The sequence below is a fragment of the Perognathus longimembris genome, chromosome 3 (genome assembly GCF_023159225.1).
Source record: "Perognathus longimembris pacificus isolate PPM17 chromosome 3, ASM2315922v1, whole genome shotgun sequence".
Classification (NCBI taxonomy): Eukaryota; Metazoa; Chordata; class Mammalia; order Rodentia; family Heteromyidae; genus Perognathus; species Perognathus longimembris.
Window position 1 is genome coordinate 71,825,262 of NC_063163.1, and position 21,296 is coordinate 71,846,557.

The 21,296-nt window shown below is 48.6% G+C and overlaps 2 protein-coding genes across 2 annotated transcripts; both read right to left on the minus strand.

Moving 5' to 3' along the window:
• Window positions 1-3,583: 3,583 nt before the first annotated feature.
• Window positions 3,584-3,891, minus strand: LOC125348788 (COMM domain-containing protein 6-like). Its single transcript, XM_048342325.1, has one exon. The coding sequence runs from the start codon at window positions 3,867-3,869 to the stop codon at window positions 3,606-3,608; it is 264 nt and encodes an 87-aa protein (XP_048198282.1). The 5' UTR covers window positions 3,870-3,891; the 3' UTR covers window positions 3,584-3,605.
• A 6,192-nt stretch (window positions 3,892-10,083) lies between these two features.
• Window positions 10,084-20,853, minus strand: Fbxl12 (F-box and leucine rich repeat protein 12). Its single transcript, XM_048342291.1, has 3 exons — window positions 20,465-20,853; window positions 20,283-20,355; window positions 10,084-12,479 (listed from the first exon to the last, which is right to left on the minus strand). Exons 1-3 carry the CDS (start codon window positions 20,548-20,550, stop codon window positions 11,658-11,660), a joined length of 981 nt encoding a protein of 326 aa, XP_048198248.1. The 5' UTR covers window positions 20,551-20,853; the 3' UTR covers window positions 10,084-11,657.
• Window positions 20,854-21,296: the final 443 nt, after the last annotated feature.

The window sequence follows — 21,296 nt, forward strand, 5'->3', positions numbered from 1 at the left end:
TAGGCCATATTCCCAGCCATTCCTGTTTTATTTCCTGTCTCTGAGGATGCAATGACATCCTGGAGATTTTGCTGATGAGAAGAGAATGCCTAAAGATGTGACTCACATACCTCAAACTATCAAACTCCTAGTGGAAAAGAGACAAAGCATGACAAGGAATTCAACCATAGTTTCTTAGATATGATACCAAAAGCACCTTTTAACCAAAGCTAAAAATGCATAAATTGAACTTAAAAATTTATCAACCTTTCTATTTCATGGACATTCATGAGCTAAACAGTGGTTTGCACCTTTTATACCAATTACTTGGGAAGTAAGAGTAGGACAATCACAATTCAATGCCAGCTGGGACAAAGATCCCATCCCAAGAGAAAAAAGCTTGGCATGGTAGAATATGTCTAATCACAACCACACTGTGGAGGGATGGCACAGTTGAGAGCTTGGGACTCACACAGGCAAAAATGTGAGATTATAAAAAGTAATGATCTGGCTGGGTGCCCAAGGCTCAAATCTGTAATCTTAACTACTCAAGAGGCTGAGATCCAAGGATTGTGGTTCAAAACCTGGCCTAGCAGTAAAGATCATGAGACTCTTATCTCCAATTAGCCACTAAAAAATCTTAAGTGAAGGGCTGGGGAGATGGCCTAGGGGCAAGAGTGCTTGCCTCGTATACATGAGGCCCTGGGTTCGATTCCCCAGCACCACATATACAGAAAATGGCCAGAAGTGGCGCTGTGGCTCAAGTGGCAGAGTGCTAGCCTTGAGCGGAAGAAGCCAGGGACAGTGCTCAGGCCCTGAGTCCAAGGCCCAGGACTGGCCAAAAAAAAAAAAAATCTTAAGTGAAGCCTTGGCTCAAGTGGTGGAGTGCTAGCCTTGAGCAAAAACGATCATAATAAAAACAAACAAAAAAAGATTAGGAACAGCCCTGAGTACAAGATACAGGAGCAGCACGTGCACACACACACACACACACACACACACACACACACACACAGAGCAAAGGGGATTAGAGGCATGACTCAAGTGGTAGAGAGTGCTTGCTTACCAATCACAATGCCTTAATTAAACCTCCAGTACCTCAAAATAAAGTGGCCAGTGACATGGCTCACATAGTAGAACAACAAGCGCTTGCTGTGAGCAGGAAGAGTCTGAATTTGAGGCCAGCCTGATCTATACAATGTGCCCAGTCTTAAAATTAATGTCTATAAAGCAAGTAGTGTGATAATGTGCAGCAAACATTAACTGCCATTACGTTTTTGCTCCAAAATATGACACCTTGCTATAAAGCCATCAGGAGGTGAGGGATGGAGGTCAGTGGTGGAGCTAGTCCTTCGCATTCAGCAAACCCCGGGGTCCAACTGTGTACAGCACCAAGAGCTGCAAAAGTTCAAAATCCTACAACCAAAAGAATAAGATTTTTTTTTTAAAGTCTGATATTGTCATTTGAGTGAGTGCATACATCACTGGCCTAGAAAGGTCCAGATGCATACATGTATAGGAAGCAGTGTTTAATAAAGGTGGAATGTCAAATCAAGGGTAGTTTGTCTATATGAGGTCCTCTGACAATTGGCCATCTTTCTGGAGGAGAGAATATTGGACCCACTACCCTACAGGGCATGCCAAAATACATTGTGTGAAAAGATGATTGAGCCAGGTGTTTTGGTGCACATTTCTAATCCCTGCATTTTGGAAGCTGAGACAGGATGATTATGAGTTTGAGACCAGCCTGGGCTACTCACTAAAATCAAAATGAATTGTGTGTATATGGGGTGTGTGTGTGTGTGTGTGTGTGTGTGTGTGTGTGTGTGTGTGTGTGTCCACCTAATGGTAGGACACTTGACTAACATATGATCTTCTATAACAAAAAAGAAAGTTGATGCTGGGTCCTGTGGTGGTTTACACCTGTCATCCCAGCCACTCTGGAGGCTGAGATCTGAGGATCATGGTTTGAAGCCAGCCCAGGCAGCAAAGTCCACAAGACTCATATCTCCAATTAACCACCAAAAAAAAAAAAAAAAAAAGCCTGAAGTGGAGTTGTGGCTACAGTGGTAGAGCCTAGAGCAAAAGAAGTCCGTAGACAGTGCCTGGGTTCTGAGTTCAAGCTCCGGATTCAGCACACACACACACACACAAATTTTATTAGCATAGCAAAATAGTATTGTGGATACATAAAGAGATGGCATAGTTGAAGAATTCTCTATAAAATGTGTTGTCAGGGGCTGGGGATATGGCCTAGTGGCAAGAGTGCCTGCTTCATATACATGAGGCCCTGGGTTCGATTCCTCAGCACCACATATACAGAAAACGGCCAGAAGTGGCGCTGTGGCTCAAGTGGCAGAGTGCTAGCCTTGAGCAAAAGGAAGCCAGGGACAGTGCTCAGGCCCTCAGTCCAAGGCCCAGGACTGGCCAAAAAAAAAAAAAAAATGTGTTGTCAGTGTTGGGGCTTGAGCTCAGACCTGCCTCAGCTTGCTTGCCCATGGCTGGTGATCTACCACTTGAGCCATACCTCCAATTCCAGCTGTCTGCTGGAGATAAAATCTCTTGGCCTTTTTTTTTCTTTCCAAGCCTAACTTTTTTTTTTTTTTGCCAAATAGCTTATATATTGATGTTTAAAGGGTTGATCTTAAATGAAAATTTCTAAATACACATATAACAGTTTAGTAATACTTCCTATGTCTAGAATAAGAACTCACTGTTGGTTTGCCCTTCTAAATAAATGTTATTTCTTTCAGTGCAAAAGCCTGGAAAGTCAATAGACCAGATTCTTGTGATAAAGGCTGTGGTTAAGTGCATGGCACTTGTGTGAAATTTGGAGCAGCCATTCTCATTGCATAGGCGTGGCAGGCAGACACAGCATGTACAGAGGCTTCAAGGTGTTTGCAACCAACACCAGATCATTGGCAGTGAACTTTCTACAAAAATTAATAATAGGAATGATTAACATCCATGGATTTTTTTTTTTTGCCAGTTTTGGGCCTTGGACTCAGGGTCTGAGCACTGCCCCTGGCCTCTTTTTGCTCAAGGCTAGTACTCTGCCACTTGAGCCACAGCGCCACTTCTGGCCGTTTTCTATATATGTGGTGCTTGGGAATCGAACCTAGGGCTTCATGTATATGGGGCAAGCACTCTTGCCACTAGGCCATATTCCCAGCCCCCATGGAAAATTTTAATCAAATTCTAAATGTTTGAGAGAGGAACTCAAAAACAAAACTTATACCTTATTCAAACACAGTACTTTTAATTTATGTGTACTTATAGGACTCTGTTAAATAGTTTATAAAGTGGGTTCCTTTATCAGTGAGTTTTCAAACCATTGTTCTAATACATAAACTTGTATTGTCTCCATTCAACTGCCTCTCTGGTTTTTTAGATGTAGTCCACATACCATAAATACAACCTTAAGGCATTCAATTGAGTTGCCTCTAGTACATTCACAAAGTTGTGATCACCACCACCTAATTCCTGTTTATCTTATTTTTTATCATTTAAAAAGTGGAAAATACTACTTTCACTGACAGATATCATTTGTTCTTTCTGTAGTTCTTTTGCCAAAAGATATGCTCATAATTTTCAAATGATGATAGGACTGTATCAACCAAAGAGTTTCACACAGTTTCCATAACAGCAGCAATTTCCTTGAACTGTCTGTAAAAATTCTGAAATTGAGGAATTGTCATTTCAAAGGACTTGTTCTTTACTTGGCTAGAATGATCTGCCACTTTTAGCATTACTACAACGTAAGGATACTTAAGTGATCTGCAGCTGTCCAAGCTCACAGCCATGCCGAGTTTCCACTGAAAATCTATAAGCTGGCTAGTGACTTCGAACTTAGCATCTAGGACCGGCTCAGTGGCCCTAGCCCCCTCCATGGCTGGAGCCCAGTGGTCCTGCAGTGGTCCTGGGCGGACACGCCCCCCCCCAAGCCTAGCTTTGAACTGTGATTCTCTGGACCTCATCCTTCTGAGTAGCTAGGATTACATGGTAGTGACATGAGCTACCAGCACCAAGCTTGTACAGATACTTTTAGTAGAGCTGGGGATGTTGAGCAGTGGTAGATTTACATGTAGTGCTTAATATGTATGAGATCCTGGGTCCAATGCACATGCATAGTTTTTAAGCCACAAAACCCACTTTATAATCCCACTGAATGAATGAAGAATGTGTGAGAGCTACTATTTTACTATCTGTCCTGAATCAGTAAGATCAAACAAAAAAAATGTTTGAAGAATACAACTCATCTTTTTTTTGGTAGGTCATGGGATTTGAACTCAGGACCTAGGCGCTGTCCCTGAGCTTTTTTGCTGAAGACTAGTGCCCTACCACTTTGAGCCACAGCTCCACTTCCAGTTTTTGAGTGGTTAATTGGAGATGAGTCTCATGGGACTTTTTGGCTCAGGCTGGCTTCAAAACTTGATCCTCAGGGGCTGAGATTGTGGCTTAGTGGTGGAGTGCTTGCCATAGTGTGCATGAAGCCCTGGGTTCGATTCCTCAGCACCACATAAACAGAAAAAGCCAGAAGTGGTGCTGTGGCTCAAGTGGTAGAGTACTAGCCTTGAGCAAAAAGCCAGGGACAGTGCTCAGGCCTTGAGTTCAAGACTGACCAAAAAAAAAACAACACAAAAAAAAACCAACCAAACACCTTGATCCTCAGATCTCAGCCACCTGAGCAGCTAGGATTATAGGAGTAAGCTACAATTCAAAATTTCTAAGTCATAAAACATTGGGGGCTGGAGGGGTGGAACCCAGTTCATAGAGTGCTTGCCTAGTATGTGCATGATCCTAGCTTTGATTCCTAGCACCAAAAAGAATTACATTACCTACTGTATAAGATACATAGCATTATGCACAAATTGTACAGTATGTAATTATATATGTACACTGTTGAGCTGTAAAGAAACTTTCCAGTGCTACCCAGGGGAAGGGATCCTCCCTCTCCATTTCCCTTCCCAACTTAGAGAAACTAACCCAATGTCTGGAGCCCTTGTTGTCCAGCAAATGAAAGCAGGGAATGCCCTCAAATTCCTTGACACTAGGACCCTCTTGGACAGCACCAAGCTTGACTTCTGGATGAGACAGGATTCCACATAGGGAAAAATGGTGGCATTTACATCATAAATCTGAGGAAGGTGGAGGAGAAGCTGCTGGCTTATGATACTGACCTGGCCTGTTGCTACCACCAGAGCCACTCTGATTGCTGCCTGCTTCATGCTGAGGGAAGCCTTCACCAGGCTCATCCAGGCAGCTTTCCTGGAGCTTTGTATGTCACAGATTCTCCCCGGCTGGGCCAGGAGGTTCTGCACATGGGGGAACATCCTTGAGCAGCCATGTTTGACCACTGCTCCCGCAGAGTTCAAAGACCGAGAGAGGAAGAGCAGGCTGCAGCCCAGGGAGAATTTCAGGGCAAATGGAGTGCCAGCTTCTGAGTTCACTAGTATGCAGTCAGGTGGTTGAATGGTCTGAGGGTGTGCAGATGCCATCTGTCTGTGCCTATCTGGCAGGTCCCTACTGAAGACTGGAAGTGAAGGCCCAGCTCCAGTGGTGGCTCAGCTACTGAAATGGTAGGAACATTACCCAGTGTCCTAAAGTCTTCGTCTGCAGACATTTCAGTAAAGCAGAAAAAAAGGTTGATGGAAAGGAAATGCCAGTTTCTTAGTAAAGAAAAAATATAAAGGAACCCAAATGTGGTTTGGCAGGATATGTAATAAAAGGAAATAAAGACCTAAAGGTTGGATTAAGTATATGGAATGGATAGATCATTTCATTGAGTACCAGGTTTAGCAGCATAAAGGAACTGTAAGGGGTTGAGATATATATATACAGGTAGCTTATAAGAATACTCTGATAGGCCTGGTGCTGCTGGCCTACGCCTGTAATCCCAGCTACTCAGGAGGCTGAGCTCTAAGGAAACGAGCTCAGGCAGGAAAGTCCATGAGATTCAAATCTACAATTGAACACCTAAAATCCTGAAGTAGAGCAGTGGCCCAAGTGGTAGAGCACCAGCCTTGAGCATAAAAGCTCAGGGCCAGCCTCCAGGCCCTGAGTTCAAGCCTCAGTACTGCCCACCACCATAATTTTTTTTTTCAAAGTATCCCTTGGGCTGGGGAATGTGGCTTAGGGGTAGAGTGCTTGCCTAGCATGCAGGAAACCCTGGGTTTGATTCCTCAGCACCACATAAACAGAAAAAGCCAGAAGTTGCACTGTGGTTCAAGTGGTAGAGTGCTAGCCTTGAGCAAAAAAAGAAGCTCAGAGACAGTGCTCAGGCCCTGAGTTCAAACCCCAGGACTGTGTGTGTGTGTGTGTGTGTGTGTGTGTGTGTGTGTCCTTGTCCCTTGTGCTGGCCACACCCATTGCCGGCTCAGTCCCACTTGGATCCCGGCCCAGGGGCCCTATGGTAACCTCAGCGTTGTCCTGGGGGCAGGGCCGGCTTCTGCTTTCACTCCCCACCTGAGTGCACCCCAGGTTGGTTTCCTTGTCGGTGCGGGAATATATTACAACTTCCTAGGCCGGCTGGATCTGGAGCTAGGCTCTCAGGCAGAGCCCTCTTGCCCCGCCTCTTCTCGGTACCGCCCATTATCAATCCGCCCCACCATCTCAGCCCCGCCCCCGTCCTTCCCCCTCCGTCCCGCCCTCTTCTCTGTACTCCGCCCCTTACCCGCCCTGCCTATCCAAGCCACGCCCGTCTTTGCTTTGCCCCGCCCGTTGGCCCCACCCCTGCTCGCTCCGCCCCTCTTCCTCGCCAACCAACCACTAGGGGAAGTGGCGTCCGGACAAGCTCTGCGTCTTTGTGACGTCTTCCGGCTCCCGTAAGTGGACGCGCTCGCTGTTGTCATCAACCCCAACCTGGCGCGGAGAGGATTCCGTGGCGGGACGACTCGTTAGAGGACTGGGCCTGGCCCGGGCCCCTAGGAACCCGGGGAGACAGGCCTGGACGCCACGCCCGCGTCCTCCGTAGCCGCAGGTTCCGTGGGCCGCAGGCGGTACGCCGTGGAGATCGTTTCTTACAGGAAAAGATTGTCCGCCGTTAGAGTCGGGCGACATCGTCGCGGTGTCCTCCCGCCCACAGGGTCCTGGCGACCGCGGCACCTCCCGGGGGCGGCGACACGGGTGAAGGGCCAGCGTGGGGCTCAGGCTCCCGTTCAACCCCCAGCAGAAAAGAGGAGGGGGGACTCATTCTTTCCTTAAGCCTCAGTGTTCCCTTTTCCTTTTTTGCATCATTTGACTTTCCCCCCCTATTTTCTCAGCCCCAGAGCTAGGTTCTGTGTCAGGAAAATAACCACCAAATCACAGTAACCAGGCAGCGTAGTTAGTGCACTTATCTAGAATCTCGACACTTTGGAGACTGAAGCAGAAGGATCAAGAGTTTGAGGCCATCCCAGCTACAAAGTGAGTCCCAGGCTAGCCTAGACTACATAATGAGACCTGGTTTCAAAACAAAAGGAAAGGGCATGTTGTCATACATTTGTAATCCCAGCTACTTTGGAAGCTAAGGTTGGAGGATTGTGGTCCCAGAGTGGCCCTAGGGGTATAAAATGCCAGGCTGTATGAAAAATGAACTAAAGCAAAGGGGCTGGTGGTGTGATAGAGCACTAGCCTATCAAAGGAAAGCCCTGAATTTAAACTCCAGTATGGAACAGAAAGAAAGAAAACCAAGGGTAAGGAAGAGGGCTGTGCAGATCCCACATGAGAAATTCAAGATAACATACCTTTAAAGGCCCTTCTTTCCCTTGCTGGGAAGCTTTGGCGTGGCACCCTTATTGACTAGTCATCACCAGGTAAACTTGGCGATAGCCACACCCAGGTCTACAGGCTGATATTACTGAAGCTAGCATGTGAAATGAGGACCTCAAGTTCAACTGTTGAGCCCGTCTAGTATCACTTCCTACCATCCCTGTTCTTACTGTCATTGCATCCATGCTCACGTTCTGGTTTTCTTCCCATACATATTACAAAAATGGAAATTATTGTGTGAGCTTTTTATGTTATATTTAGCAATGGTTTGGATATGAAGTTCCCCTCCACTTCCCTCCCTTTCTTGCTTGGTTCCCCAATGTAGCAGTGTTCAAAGGTGAGGCTTAAGGGGCTGGGAATATGGCCTATGGGTAGAGTGCTTGCCTAGCATGCATGAAACCGTGGGTTCAATTCCTCAGCACCACCTATATAGAAAAATCCAGAAGTGGCGCTGTGGCTCAAATGGTAGAGTGCTAGCCTTGAGAAAAAGAAGCCGGAGAGTTCAAGCCCCAGGACTGGCAAAAAAAAAAAAAAAAGAAAGAAAAAAAAAAGGGAGGCTTACAAAAGTGACTGGACCACCAGGGCTCTGAACTAATCTGGATAATGATTGATTTAGAACTGAGTTGGCATGGATTGTTAGGAGAAAGGGGCCTGGTTAAAGGAAGTACACTTTTGGGGGTAGGACAAGTCTTTGAAGGGCATTTCATGTGAGAGACAGTGCACACATGTACATGCTGGTACCTGTGCTTGAACTCAAAGCCTCATGCTCCTGTCTTATTTGTTGTTGTTTTTCCTTTTTTTGTATTGTTTTGTTTACCACTCAAGCCACACCTCCAAGCCCAGCATTTTGCTGTTTCATTGGAGTCTTTTCTACCTAACTTATCTTTGACCTGGGATCCACAGATCTCAGCCTCTTGAGTAGCTAGGATTACAAGCCTATACCACCATGCCCGGGTGAAGTTAATGTTTTCCTCTGCAATTTCTGTGATTAGACTGAAATTGGGAAGGGAAATTAAGGTATGCCATGTATTGATTTTCTTCCCAAAAGCCCCAAAGTAGACAAAGCATATTCTAGATTATGAGATTTATAACTTTCCATAATGATTCCCTCTGGGTCCAGGGATTTGAACGAGGTCCATTTTCTGTAATGTTATAAGTTCTTTATAAATGTGTATTAGTTTTGATGTCAGGAAAAAAATGTTTTGAACCCAGGGCAAGCACTCTACTGCTAGGTATATTTTGGGAATTTGGCTTAACGGTAGAGTGCTTGCCTACTATGCAGGAAGCTCTGGGTTTGATTCCTTAGTGCCACATATATAGAAAAAGCCAGAAGTGGCACTGTGGCTCAAGAGGTAGAGTGCTACCCTTGAGAAAAAGAAGCCAGGAACAGTGCTCAGGCCCTGAGTCCAAGCCCCAGGACTGGCAAAAAAATATTATTTTGGGGGGCTGGGAATATGGACTAGTGGTAGAGTGCTTGCCTCACATACACGAAGCCCTGGGTTTGATTCCTCAGCACCACATATATAGAAAAAGCCAGAAGTGGCACTGTGCCTCAAGTGGTAGAGTGCTAGCCTTGAGCTAAAAGAAGCTCAGGGACTGTGCTCAGGCCCTGAATTCAATCCCCAGGACTGGCCAAAATATATGTATGTGTGTGTGTATACATATATACATGCATTATATACAGACACATATTTGTGATGCTGGGCACTAAAAGGCTAAACACTTGCCAGGCAAGTGATGCAAGTGATATTACACTGAGCTATATGCCAACCCTGAAAAACGTTTTTGAGGCAGTGTCTCATTTTGTTGTTAAGGTGGTCTTGAACTCCTGAACTCAAGTGATATGCCTCAGTCAGCTTCTACAGGCATGTGCTATATGCCTACCTTAGGATAAACTACTTTTAGCAAGGGTTGTGGCTCACATGCCTGGTTTTTTTCTTTTTTTTTTTTTTTGCCAGTCCTGGGCCTTGGACTCAGGGCCTGAGCACTGTCCCTGGCTTCTTTTTGCTCAAGGCTAGCACTCTGCCACTTAAGCCACAGCGCTACTTCTGGCCGTTTTCTATATATGTGGTGCTGGGGAATCGAACCCAGGGCTTCATGTATAGGAGGCAAGCACTCTTGCCACTAGGCCATATTCCCAGCCCCTCACATGCCTGTTTCTTCTGGAGGTAGAGAAAAAGGGGTCAAAGAACTGAGTGTGGTAATTCACACCTGTAATGTCAGCTTTTGCGAGGTCAATGTAGGAGGAACAAGTTTGAGGCCAGCCTAGACAGGTAAAACCCTGTCTCAAAAAAAAAAAAAATTGTAGTGAGTCTAGTGGTAAGATGCAGGGCTTCGATGTCAGGAATTTTGTGAGCCACCAACCCTGCCTCCAGGCCCTTTGTTATTGATGGTACTGGGAATTACACTCAGGACCTCCAGCTATTACTTAAGCCACACATCCCAACCCTAGACTCCACCTTTTAAGGGTCCCACCATGTCATACACCACTATCCTGGGGCTGAAGCTTCCAATACCCTAAGGCTTAGGGAACAAGTACAAACCATATCTAAACGATATCCACCACAGCACGATTGCCATTTGGAGGAATGGTGAAGAGCTCCCTTCCCATTATATTTCCCCAAACACATTCCAACTCTTTAGGCTGCCATCCAGCAAAATAATAGGGCACACCTTGTTTTTCTTCCTGTCCCCCAAGGCTATGACTTTTCTACACCCCAATTTGGTTCCACCTTGGTCCTCTTGTCCTGAGCTGAAGTTGGTAGGGGTGGTCACAGATTTAGACAGACCCCAAGCATGATCACAACCTGGGGACCTTGTGAAGAAAATCCAGCAGCGAACTCGTCTAGCTCCCCTGATGGGCCCACCTCATCTCCCTCTCTCCTGGCTCTGGCTCTGAGAAGCTCCACAGACCTGAGGCTGAGCTACATCTGCCCCTCACCCACCTCAGCTCATGGGTGGGTGCCTGGGACACTGGCTTGCTGACACCTGCGTCTTCAAAGAGTTCTACCTCAAAGGGCCGGAAGAGAAGCTGTTACTGGAGCCCTACATCCTGAGCCACCTGCAGACACTGCCTGCCACAGCAACCTTCCTGTTTATAGGAAGTGCCAACTTCATTCCCCACCTCCACCTTTCCAAGAGCCTTTGCACATGCCAGGCAAGCACTCATTCTTCATTGAGCCACATCCCAGCCTCCAACTCTTCTCCCTCAGTTGTCTCCATGGCTAGTGGGTGCTTTCTCATCTCTGTCCTCTACCAAGTGGCTGTACCTTCCCCATGTCCCCTGGTTTAGTGTCTCAGAGTTCTAGAACTATCCCTATATGCTGACCTGCTTATGACCCTGTCCCCTCCACTACAGACAGCTCTGGATAACATGCCTAAAAAGTAATGGGTGTTAGAGAAACACTTGTGGAATGAATAAACCGAATGCTTTAAAAAAATGCTTATTGATTTTTAATAGCAAAATACCATGAAAACTTGAAAAAGGCAGAATACAAAATAAAACCTTTGGAGAAACATTTGGCTATGCAAAGATAGGCTTTGAGCACTAAGATCCGATGCCTCGCATGCGGAGAGAAGGGGCTGCATAGGTTGAGTTCAGGTGGGGACCATCCTTCTGGGCTGGGGAAGAGCGGGGCCCAAGGCCCCATACCCAACCCCATGGGGTCCTGAGGACACGACCCTGAGGATGACCTGGGGAAGGCACTGCGCGTAGTCTTCGGGCAGAGTCCGTGCTTGACAAGATAATCATGAGGTAGCTCTGGTGGCTGGCTGTGTACGTGGGATGGCCCTCCCAGAGGCGGGCTGTGGGGGTGAGGCCATGCCCACTCGCCAGGCACCCTCCGGATGCCCCGCCCCAAGGCCCTGGGCTCTGTCTTGGTGCTGCACCTCAGCTGCCTTATGGGCTGGCCCCAGGGAAGGGTGTCCCCTCACATCCACCAGTCCATGGACTCTTTGGGGGAGGGCCTGACAATGACCACGCAGTGGGGCAGCCCCTGGCACAGGATCTTCTCCGCCTCCTGCCCCTCCCAGCCTAGCCCCTGCAGCTCCAACACTCTGAGCTTAGGCATGGCCAGGCAAGAGGAAACGATTTCGGCGGGTGTGGGCATTTCTGGGGTGATGAGGGGGCCTTGAAGGCACAGACTCTCTAGGGCTGGCATCCCCTGCAGCAGGGCCAGGCCTGGGGCCGAGAGGCCCCCCACGGTCAGACGGAGCTTGCGCAGGTCTCGGAGGTGGCGGCTGATGGCCAGCAGGGTGCTGTCTGCCGACAGGGTACAACCCAACACCTCGAACCTCTGCAGGTAGCTGAGCTCCTGCAGGCTGGCGTCCAGGCCGGTCTCAGTGACGCGGTAGGTGCCGCCCAGCACGAGCGATCGCAGCGCCCGGAAGCGTGTGAGGCCCTGCAGGTGCTCGTCGCGGAAGGCGGGCACGCGGTCCAGCACGATGCACTCGAGCAGCGGCAGCACCGTGGGGTCCTGCTCCTTCAGCAGCCACGCCATGGAGATCTCGCAGCTGTGCAGCTCCAGGGTCTTCAGCGTGCTGGGCAGGCTGGTGATGGGCACCATGCTCAGGTCGGCCACGTGCAGACACAGGCGCTGCAGGTTGGGGCACTTCTGGCCCAGGGCCCGCAACAGGGCAGGGGATAGCTGGGGGGCCTGGGAGCCCGAGAAGAGGTAGCCGCCCAGCCGCAGTGAGTGCAGCCTCGAAGCCATGTACCGGCGGAGCAAGTGCCACATGACTTTAGGTCGCATCTGTAAGAGCCAGGGATGGGGGTGATGGGTCAGAGGCAAGGGGGATCCCAGCAGTCCCCCTCCCGCTGCTGGTGGCAGGCACACCCTGGCATGGGTTCCGGTGTCCCTCTGGGCTTGCAGCCTCCTCCCTGGGGGCAAGATGGTTTGGCATCCCCATTTTGACTGCTAGGGCTAAGGGGAAATACTGGAGCCCAGGGTCCAGTGTGTGCAGAACTGGTTCCCATCATGCCCTAAGCACAAAAAAGCCAGGAGCTTGGAAGCCCCGGCCCTTTCGAGTTTTAGAAACTAGCGTCTGCCTATGTAGCTCAGGCTGGCCTCAAATACCCATCCTTCTACTGCCAGTGCCTCTTCCAGTGCTAAGATTACAGGCATGCACCACACGTGGATCCATAACCTCTTATGACACCTCTAGGAGAAATAGGGACAGACTAAAATGGGGAACTGCCACCAATATGTTAGGGGTATATTTTTATTTTATTTTTTATCTTTTATGTAGTGTGTGTGTGTATGTGTGTGTAAGAAAATCACAGCCAGGTGCTGGTGACTCACACCAGTAATCCGATCTACTCAGGAGGTTGAGATTTGAAGATCTTGGTTTGGAACCAGCCAGAGTGAGAAAGTCCATGAGATTCTTATCTTCAATTAGTCGAGAAAAAAGCCCGAAGTCTGTGAAACCAAAAACTGCTTGTCAAACAGTATTCCCCACAGGACTGGGGCAGCGACCCAACAGTACGTAACTAAAACCAAACAACTACTCAACATATAAAGGTCAAAAATTGACCTCTCTGGGGAATACAATAGCTCAAAAGCTAGGTATGTACGTTCATATAAGACTACTGTCGACATATGGTCTAATATCGACATTACATTTAAAGCCCTAGGCGAACTTTCTTGGGCGTGGCCACGTGGCTACTGTATATGTTCTTGATACATTGTATATTGTATATATGTCTACCTGACCTAGAGAAGAGATAGAAAAACAGGGCGTAAGATATCACAAGAAATGTACAGGGCTGGGGACATGGCCTAGTGGCAAGAGTGCTTGCCTCGTATACATGAGGCCCTGGGTTCAATTCCCCAGCACCACATATACAGAAAATGGCCAGAAGTGGCACTGTGGCTCAAGTGGCAGAGTGCTAGCCTTGAGCAAAAAGAAGCCAGGGACAGTGCTCAGGCCCTGAGTCCAAGCCCCAGGACTGGCCAAAAAAAAAAAAAAGAAATGCACACACTGCCCTACTATGTAACTGTACCCTTTTTGCACAACACCTTGTCAAAAAATTTGTGTTCAATTAATAAATAAAATAAAAATAATGGAAATATATAAAAAAGAAAAAAGCCAGAAGTAGAGCTGTGACTGAAGTGGTATAGTGCTAGCTCAAGAGCCAGGAACCAGTGGCTCATGCCTGTAATCCTAGCTCAAGAGGCTGAGGTCTGAGGATGGGGTTTGAAGCCAGCCCAGGCAGGAAACTCCATGAGACTCATCTCCAATAAACCACTCAAAATAGCTGGAGGTTGGGGCTGGGAATATAGCCTAGTGGCAAGAGTGCTTGACTCGTATACATGTAGCCCTGGGTTCGATTCTCCAGCACCACATATATAGAAAATGGCCAGAAGTGACGCTGTGGCTCAAGTGGCAGAGTGCTAGCCTTGAGCAAAGAGAAGCCAGGGACAGTGCTCAGGCCCTGAGTCCAAGGCCCAGGACTGGCAAAAAAAAAAAAAAAGTTGGAGGTGGCACTGTGGCTAAAGTGATAGAGTGCTCGCCTTGAACAAAAGAAGCTTTAGGGACAGCACCCAGGCCCTGACAGCGCAAGCCCCAGAACTAGCACCAAAAAATAAATGTTGAATTAATATTTTGTGCTAGGGATTGAGCCCAGGGCATTAAAATGCTGAGCACACCCTACCATTGAGCTACATAGCCGGTGTAGAACATAATTTGAGACAGACACATTATTATTATTATTATTTTTTGCAAGTCCTGGGGCTTGAACTCAGTGCCTGAGCACTGTCCCTGGCTTCTTTTTGCTCAAGGCTAGCACTCTGCCACTTGAGCCACAGTGCCACTTCTGGCCTTTTTGTATATATGTAGTGCTGAAGAATCGAACCCAGGGTTTCATCTATACAAGGCAAGCACTCTTGCCACCAGGCCTTATTCCCAGCCCAACAGACACACTATGTAGTCCAAACTGGCTTCAAACTTGAGTTCTTCCTGCCTCTGCCTAATGAGTGCTGGGTTTACAGGCCTGTACTACCATACCTGACTTCATAGTGTACATTTATTGACTATTACTTTGTTTTGTTTGAAACAAATCTCCTCACATAACCCAAGATGCTCTTGAACTCATGACTCCCATGTTGTCAGTGCTCAGGGACCCATCACTATGCCCATCTTTACTGACTACTTTTGGACACAGGAAATAAATCTTCCTGGCCAAATGTAGTCCTGTAAATTTGGCTCCTGGAAACTGAATAGAAATATTGGCTGCTGGCAGAGTAGAAGCCCTGACCAAAATTAACCTTTCCTGGAAAAGTGCTGGATGAGACACTCCTCAGGTTGTACACACTAAGCTGCGAGCCAGATGTGGAGAGACAGATGTTGCAGAGCCCCTAGGGGGAAACTAGTGTGGCCTCAATTGGGCCTCTGTAGGACTTCCTACCAATCAACAGCTGTGCAAACCACTTAGACAAAGACATCTGTACTAAACAGTAATATATTTTTTAATTGGGAGGGAGGACATCATTTCCTAAAGATATCACATGACAAAAAACAGCTTGAAGAGCCAGACTTTGAAGTCAGGTCCCACTTTACCACATGAACCCCACTTTACCACGTGAACTTGAGATAAGCAGGCCCTGTGAGCAGACCCAGGACAAGCCCATTAGGGCCCAGTTGGTCTAGAACTCTAACCGCTGGGAATGCTTAACTCTGACCACCCCTGGAATGCCTCGAGCCCTGAGCCAATCAGATTTGTACCTGTGTCCTAATCTTGCTTGCTTGAACACCTGATTGTTTTAACTTTGTTTTTTGCCTTTATAAGCCCTGTGTAATCGTAGCTCGGGGCTTCCTCCTAACCTCCGCTGTGTCGGTGGGTAGGACAAGGCCCGGGCCACGGCCCCACTTGAATAAAGTCTTGCCTTGCTATTGCATTTCGGAATGTCTGAGTCTCGGTGGTCTTCTTGGTGGTGGTCTCACGACTTGGCACAACATTTGGGGGCTCATCTGGGATAGCCCCAGAGACCCCCAAGACCCCAGACTCCGAAGGTAAGAAAACAGCTCTGTTCATTTGTCTTGTCCTGTAATGTGTCTGTCTGTTTTGCTTTTGCTTATTTCTTTTTTTTCTTTTTGGCCAGTCCTGGGCCTTGGACTCAGGGGCTGAGCACTGTCCCTGGCTTCCTTTTGCTCAAGGCTAGCACTCTGCCACTTGAGCCACAGCATCACTTCTGGCCATTTTCTATATATGTGGTGCTGGGGAATCGAACCCAGGGCTTCATGTATATGAGGCGAGCACTCTTGCCACTAGGCCATATCCCCAGCCTTTTGCTTATTTCTTGAAGGGGTTGTCGAAGCAGATGCGCTTACTCGGCAATCCTGGGGAGACTGGGGGATGCCCCAGACTCCCCATCCTTAAAGGGGGATCTCTGGAGCCCTGCTTTCAATTTGAGTCCACTCCTTCTGCACCCTTGCAGGAAGGTTGTGTGGGCCAATTTGGGAGATCTCCAGTTTTTCTTGTTCTTGTCCTTGAAGGGGGACCTCTGGAGCCCCACTTTCAACTTGAGTCCACTCCTTCTGCACCCGTGCAGGAAGTTATGTGGGCCAATTTGGGAAATCTCCAGTTTTTCTTTTTCTTGTTCTTGCCTGTATTTTCCTCCTTTTATATTGTTATAGTTGTTTTGTTTTCTGTAGCCTTTTGGACTGAACATCTGATCAGAGCTATGGGTAACATTCTATCATGGGAACCTCCATCTAGCCCTCTAAACTTGATCCTAGCTCACTAGAGGGAGGTTAAGGAGATAGCTCAGAACCAGAGTGTGAACATGTTCAAGACTGCAGTATGATGCAAAACTAAGTTTAAGTTTGAATTCAAATGGTCATCAAGTTTGGGCATTACCAAATGCTTTAAAGGATTCTTGCATTGCATTAAAGAGGGCAAGCGTTGGCTGTCAGATGCACGTAAAGAGACTAAACATCTATACAGACAGCCGGTATGCTTTTGCCACCGTACACGTCCATGGAGCCATCTACCAAGAGAGAGGGCTACTGACAGCCGAAGGAAAGACTATTAGAAACAAGCAGTAGATTTTAAGCCTCATCCGGGCCTTACGGGAACCAGCAAAGATTGCCATTATGCACTGTCCGGGTCATCAAAAGGGAGTTGATTCAGTGACGAGAGGGAATAATCTGGCCGACCAGGCAGCTAAGGAAGCAGCCCTTCAGCCCAGAGCAGAAGTATTGATTTTAGTAGACCCAGGGCCATGAGCTTTGCCTCCTGTGCCCCAGTATTCCCAGGAAGACTTGGAGTGGATGGGTCCATAAAACCCCAGACAGAGAAGGAAACAATGACTGGTGGAAAACTTGTGAAGGGAAACTTATCTTGCCACAAGGGCTGGGTAAAGGGATCCTTAAGCGAATCCACTGAGCTTCTCACATGGGAACCTGAAGAATGCAGGACTTGCTCCGACACTCCAAAGTGAAAATTAGACAAGGAGATCAACTTATTGAATGTATTGTTAAAAATTGCAAGGCCTGTCAGCTTACCAATGCCCCCAATCAACAAATTACTAGAGGAGCTCGGCTCTGTGGGGATAGGCCAGGTGTGTATTGGGAAGTAGATCTAAACCTGGAAAATTTGGATACAAATATTTGCTAGTTTTTGTAGACACCTTTTCTTTTTTTTTTGGCCAGTCCTGGGCCTATGGACTCAGGGCCTGGGCACTGTCCCTGGCTTCTTCCCACTCAAGGCTAGCACTCTGCCACCTGAGCCACAGCGCCCCTTCTGGCCATTTTCCATATATGTGGTGCTGGGGAATCAAACCGAGAGCTTCATGTGTAGGAGGCAAGCGCTCTTGCCACTAGGCCATATTCCCAGCCCCGTGTAGACACCTTTTCAGGATGGGTTGAAGCTTATCCAACAAAGCATGAGACCACGAATGTAGTGGCTAAGAAGAACCTGGAAGAAATCCTACCCAGGTATGGCTTCCCATCCACCATTGGGTCGGACAATGGACCGGCCTTTGTCTCAAAAGTAAGTCAGGGAATAGCCGCCGCACTGGGGACAGATTGGAAATTGCATTGTGCTTATAGACCCCAGAGTTCAGGACAGGTAGAGAGAATGAATCGGACTCTAAAAGAGACCTTAACTAAATTGGCCTTAGAGACTGGTGCAGACTGGGTGTCACTCCTTCCTTTTGCTCTGCTTAGAGAAAGAAATTCTCCCTATCAGCTTGGCTTTACTCCTTTTGAAGTAAGCCTTCAGATTGAATTGCTTGCTGATTTGGATGATGTTGAATTTTTGTGTAAACTCGATTGCAGCTCGTGCACAAGAATATGTGACCCCAACTTAAGGCATTATATGATTCCGCTTCTGTCCCTACCCCCATTTATTCAGACCAGGGGACTGGGTGTTCGTCCGAAGGCATAACCCCAAATCCTTAGAACCACGGTGGAAGGGACCCTAGACGGCATCGCCACTTGGGTTCATTGCTTCCACACCAGGCCAGCTGACCCCTTTGCCCTGGACGACGACTACCGTGGTAGAACATGGGAGGTCTCCAAACACCCGACTCAGCCGCTTCGCCTTTGCCTCAAGAAAAGAAAGTTAAACTGAACATTGTTATAATTTTCTTTTTTCCTTCTTTCCTTACTACCCTGGCTAGTGTTGATGTTATTTTGGCAGCTCACTCCAAAGTGAGGTGACCCCCTTATTTTAGGTAGTTTTGGGCTTGCTCAGGAATACGGGTATAGCCACCCGACCCTTAGAGCACAGCTGAGAAGTTTATGTATTATTTTGTTGCTTACATTTGGATACTAAACACTATACAGCTAATGGTAAGTCTGTATAGCTGAAAGTTAATTTTCAGTTTGCAGTAACCCTGCAGTCCCTTGGTAAAGTAGACTACGGTTATAGGTTCCTGGCTAGGTAAGGTCAACACCCCTGAGTCAGCCTGAAGAAGTTACAGAAGATGGATGATCTTCACCCATCAGCCCCCCCTTTAAAACCAAGGGACCATGGGCTGGGGATATAGCCTAGTGGCAAGAGTGCCTGCCTCATATACACGAGGCCCTAGGTTCGATTCCCCAGCACCACATATACAGAAAACGGCCAGAAGCGGCGCTGTGGCTCAAGTGGCAGGGTGCTAGCCTTGAGCGGGAAGAAGCCAGGGACAGTTCTCAGGCCCTGAGTCCAAGGCCCAGGACTGGCCAAAAAAAAAAACAAAAACAAAAAAAAAAACCAAGGGACCAGAGTTATTTTCGGATACTACTTTGGGCCCTATTGGCCCATGCCTTACCTCTATATCATCCCCTAGACATGCAAGCCATTGAAATGGACAGAATGGAGCCATGGTACCAAAAAGAGAAGTCAGGTCCCACTTTACCATGTGAACCTGAGATAAGCAGGCCCTGTGAGCAGACCCCGGACAAGACCATTAGGGCCCAGTTGGTCTAGAACTCTAACCGCTGGGAATGCTTAACTCTGACCACCCCTAGAATGCCTCGAACCCTGAGCCAATCAAATCTGTACCTGTGTCCTAATCTTGCTTGCTTGAACACCTGATTGTTGTAACTTTGTTTTTTGCCTTTATAAGCTCTGTGTAATCGGAGCTGGGGGCTGCCTCCTAACCTCCACTGTGTCGGTGGGTAGGACAAGGCCCGGGTCGCAGCCCCGCTTGAATAAAGTCTTGCCTTGCTATTGCATTTCGGGATGTCTGAGTCTCGGTGGTCTTCTTGGTGGTGGTCTCACGACTTGGCACAAAAGAATTCTATCAGATGTTCTAAGACATCTGGAGATAAAGTCTACTGGTGATGTACACAGGATCAGTGTGATACCATGTCACTTTATAATGACATCAGCATCCGGGGACTTGAGGAGCAATGGGATCCTAGAACCAATGCCCCCACATACCAAGGGACGACCAAATGTAAGATTGGGTTTCTAGAGTGGTAAAGCAAATGGAACCAGGCACCAGTGGCTCAGGCCTGTAATCCTGGCTACTCAAGAGGATAAGAAGTGAGGATCACGGTTCAAAGCCAGCCTGGGCAGCAAAGTCTGTGAGAATCTTCTCTCCAATTCACCAGCAAAAAGCCAGAAGTGGAGCTGTGGGTCAAGAGGTAGAGCGCCAGCCCTGTGAGAAAAAGCTAAGGACAGTGCCCAAGGACACACTGACTCACTACCAACACAAAAAACAATCGTTGATGTTAGCTGGCCTTGATGGCTCCCTGCCTGTCATCCTAACCACACAGAAGGCTGAGATCCGGGGTCTCGAAATCCTTAAGACTGTATGTCTAATTGATGGCCAAAATGCTGGGCTGGAGGTGTGACTCACGAAGTACCCGCAAAACCAAACCAACCAACTGACCACAGCCAACAACAAACCCTGAGCAATCCTACCTAATATTTGCTAAAGCACCACGAGCGAGCTAGGGCACAAAACCGCCCCCTCCCCAAAACCCCCAACATCCCCGCAGGGCAGAAGTGGGCGGGGCAGGGATGGTCCCCCAAGCAGAGCCAGGCTGCCCCACCCCCTACCCCGCGGGCCGCGAACCGGGCCGCCAGCCGAGGCCCCGCCCCTCCCGCAGGCCCCGCGTACCGTGTACAGCGTCAGGTCGACGTGTCGCCACAGCCAGCGGTCGTCCACCAGCCGCTTCCAGTGGTGACAGACCCTGAGGGAGGTGACCGGCCGTTAGCGCGACCCCGGCCTCGGAAGGGCCCCGGTCGGCATCTCCGGGTGTGCCCCTGCCCGGCTCTTCCCCCCGAGGAGCGGGGCGGCACCTGGAGATGCGGATCCGGTCCCGGACCGGGAGGTAAGAGAAGATCTCCAGTAGCACCAGATCCGGCAGGTCCACTAAAGACGCCATGGTTCCGCTGACCGACACGCGCTTCCGCTTCCGGTCACAGCGGCGCGGGAAGCGGCCTGGAAGGGCGCTGGCCGTGACTTCCAAAAGTCGACTTGACAAAACTCACTTTCCTTAGAACTTTTCCTGAGGAAATGGTGGGCTTCCGAGACCCCTACCGCCTAAGGCCGGGGCTGGCTCAGAGGCCTGGACCGGTGACGGAGACCGAGCCTGGCCAGTAGGGCCGTAAGAGGCCGTGAGGGGCCGAGGCCCAGAGGCCAGGCCGGTGATATGCGCCGAGCCCTGGGCGTGGCCTTGAATAAAGAGGGGGTGTGGTGACTGCTTTGTGGGCGTGGCAAGGCCCGGCTTGTCCTGGGAAGAGCTGAGCAAGCTTAAGGCGAGGCGCCGTTGGGGGTGAGGTCTGTTTCGGGGCGTGGCTTCTGCCTGGACTCGGTTGGGAAAGCACGTCAGCGGGTGGAGTCTGGAGCCAAGCCTGGGGCGCGGAAGTAACCCTATATTCCGGGAAAAACTTGGGGGTTGGATTATGCCTCCCACGTTGGGATCCCCAGGAGGGAGACTGGGAAGCGTTTGGGGGATGGAGTTGAGGCCGTGGGACAGGATCGGGATGAGTTCATCCTCCAAGGGATTTTTTTTTTTTTTTAATCCCAGACAACGAAATTGGGGCAGGATGAGGATGGAGGTGTGGCCAAGAGCAAAGGATGTAGTCCAGTGAAATTGAGTCAGGATAAATTGAGGAAAACGAGGCAAGG

Coding starts and splice junctions, on each gene's coding strand:
- LOC125348788 (XM_048342325.1), bottom strand. CDS start 3,869: ATGGAGGGGGCTAGGGCCACTGAGCCGGTCCTAGATGCTAAGTTCGAA.
- Fbxl12 (XM_048342291.1), bottom strand. CDS start 20,550: ATGGCGTCTTTAGTGGACCTGCCGGATCTGGTGCTACTGGAGATCTTC. Junction 20,356..20,464: donor GACCGGATCCGCATCTCCAG/GTGCCGCCCCGC, acceptor CACCTCCCTCAG/GGTCTGTCACCACTGGAAGC. Junction 12,480..20,282: donor TCGACCTGACGCTGTACACG/GTACGCGGGGCC, acceptor TGGCTCTTACAG/ATGCGACCTAAAGTCATGTG.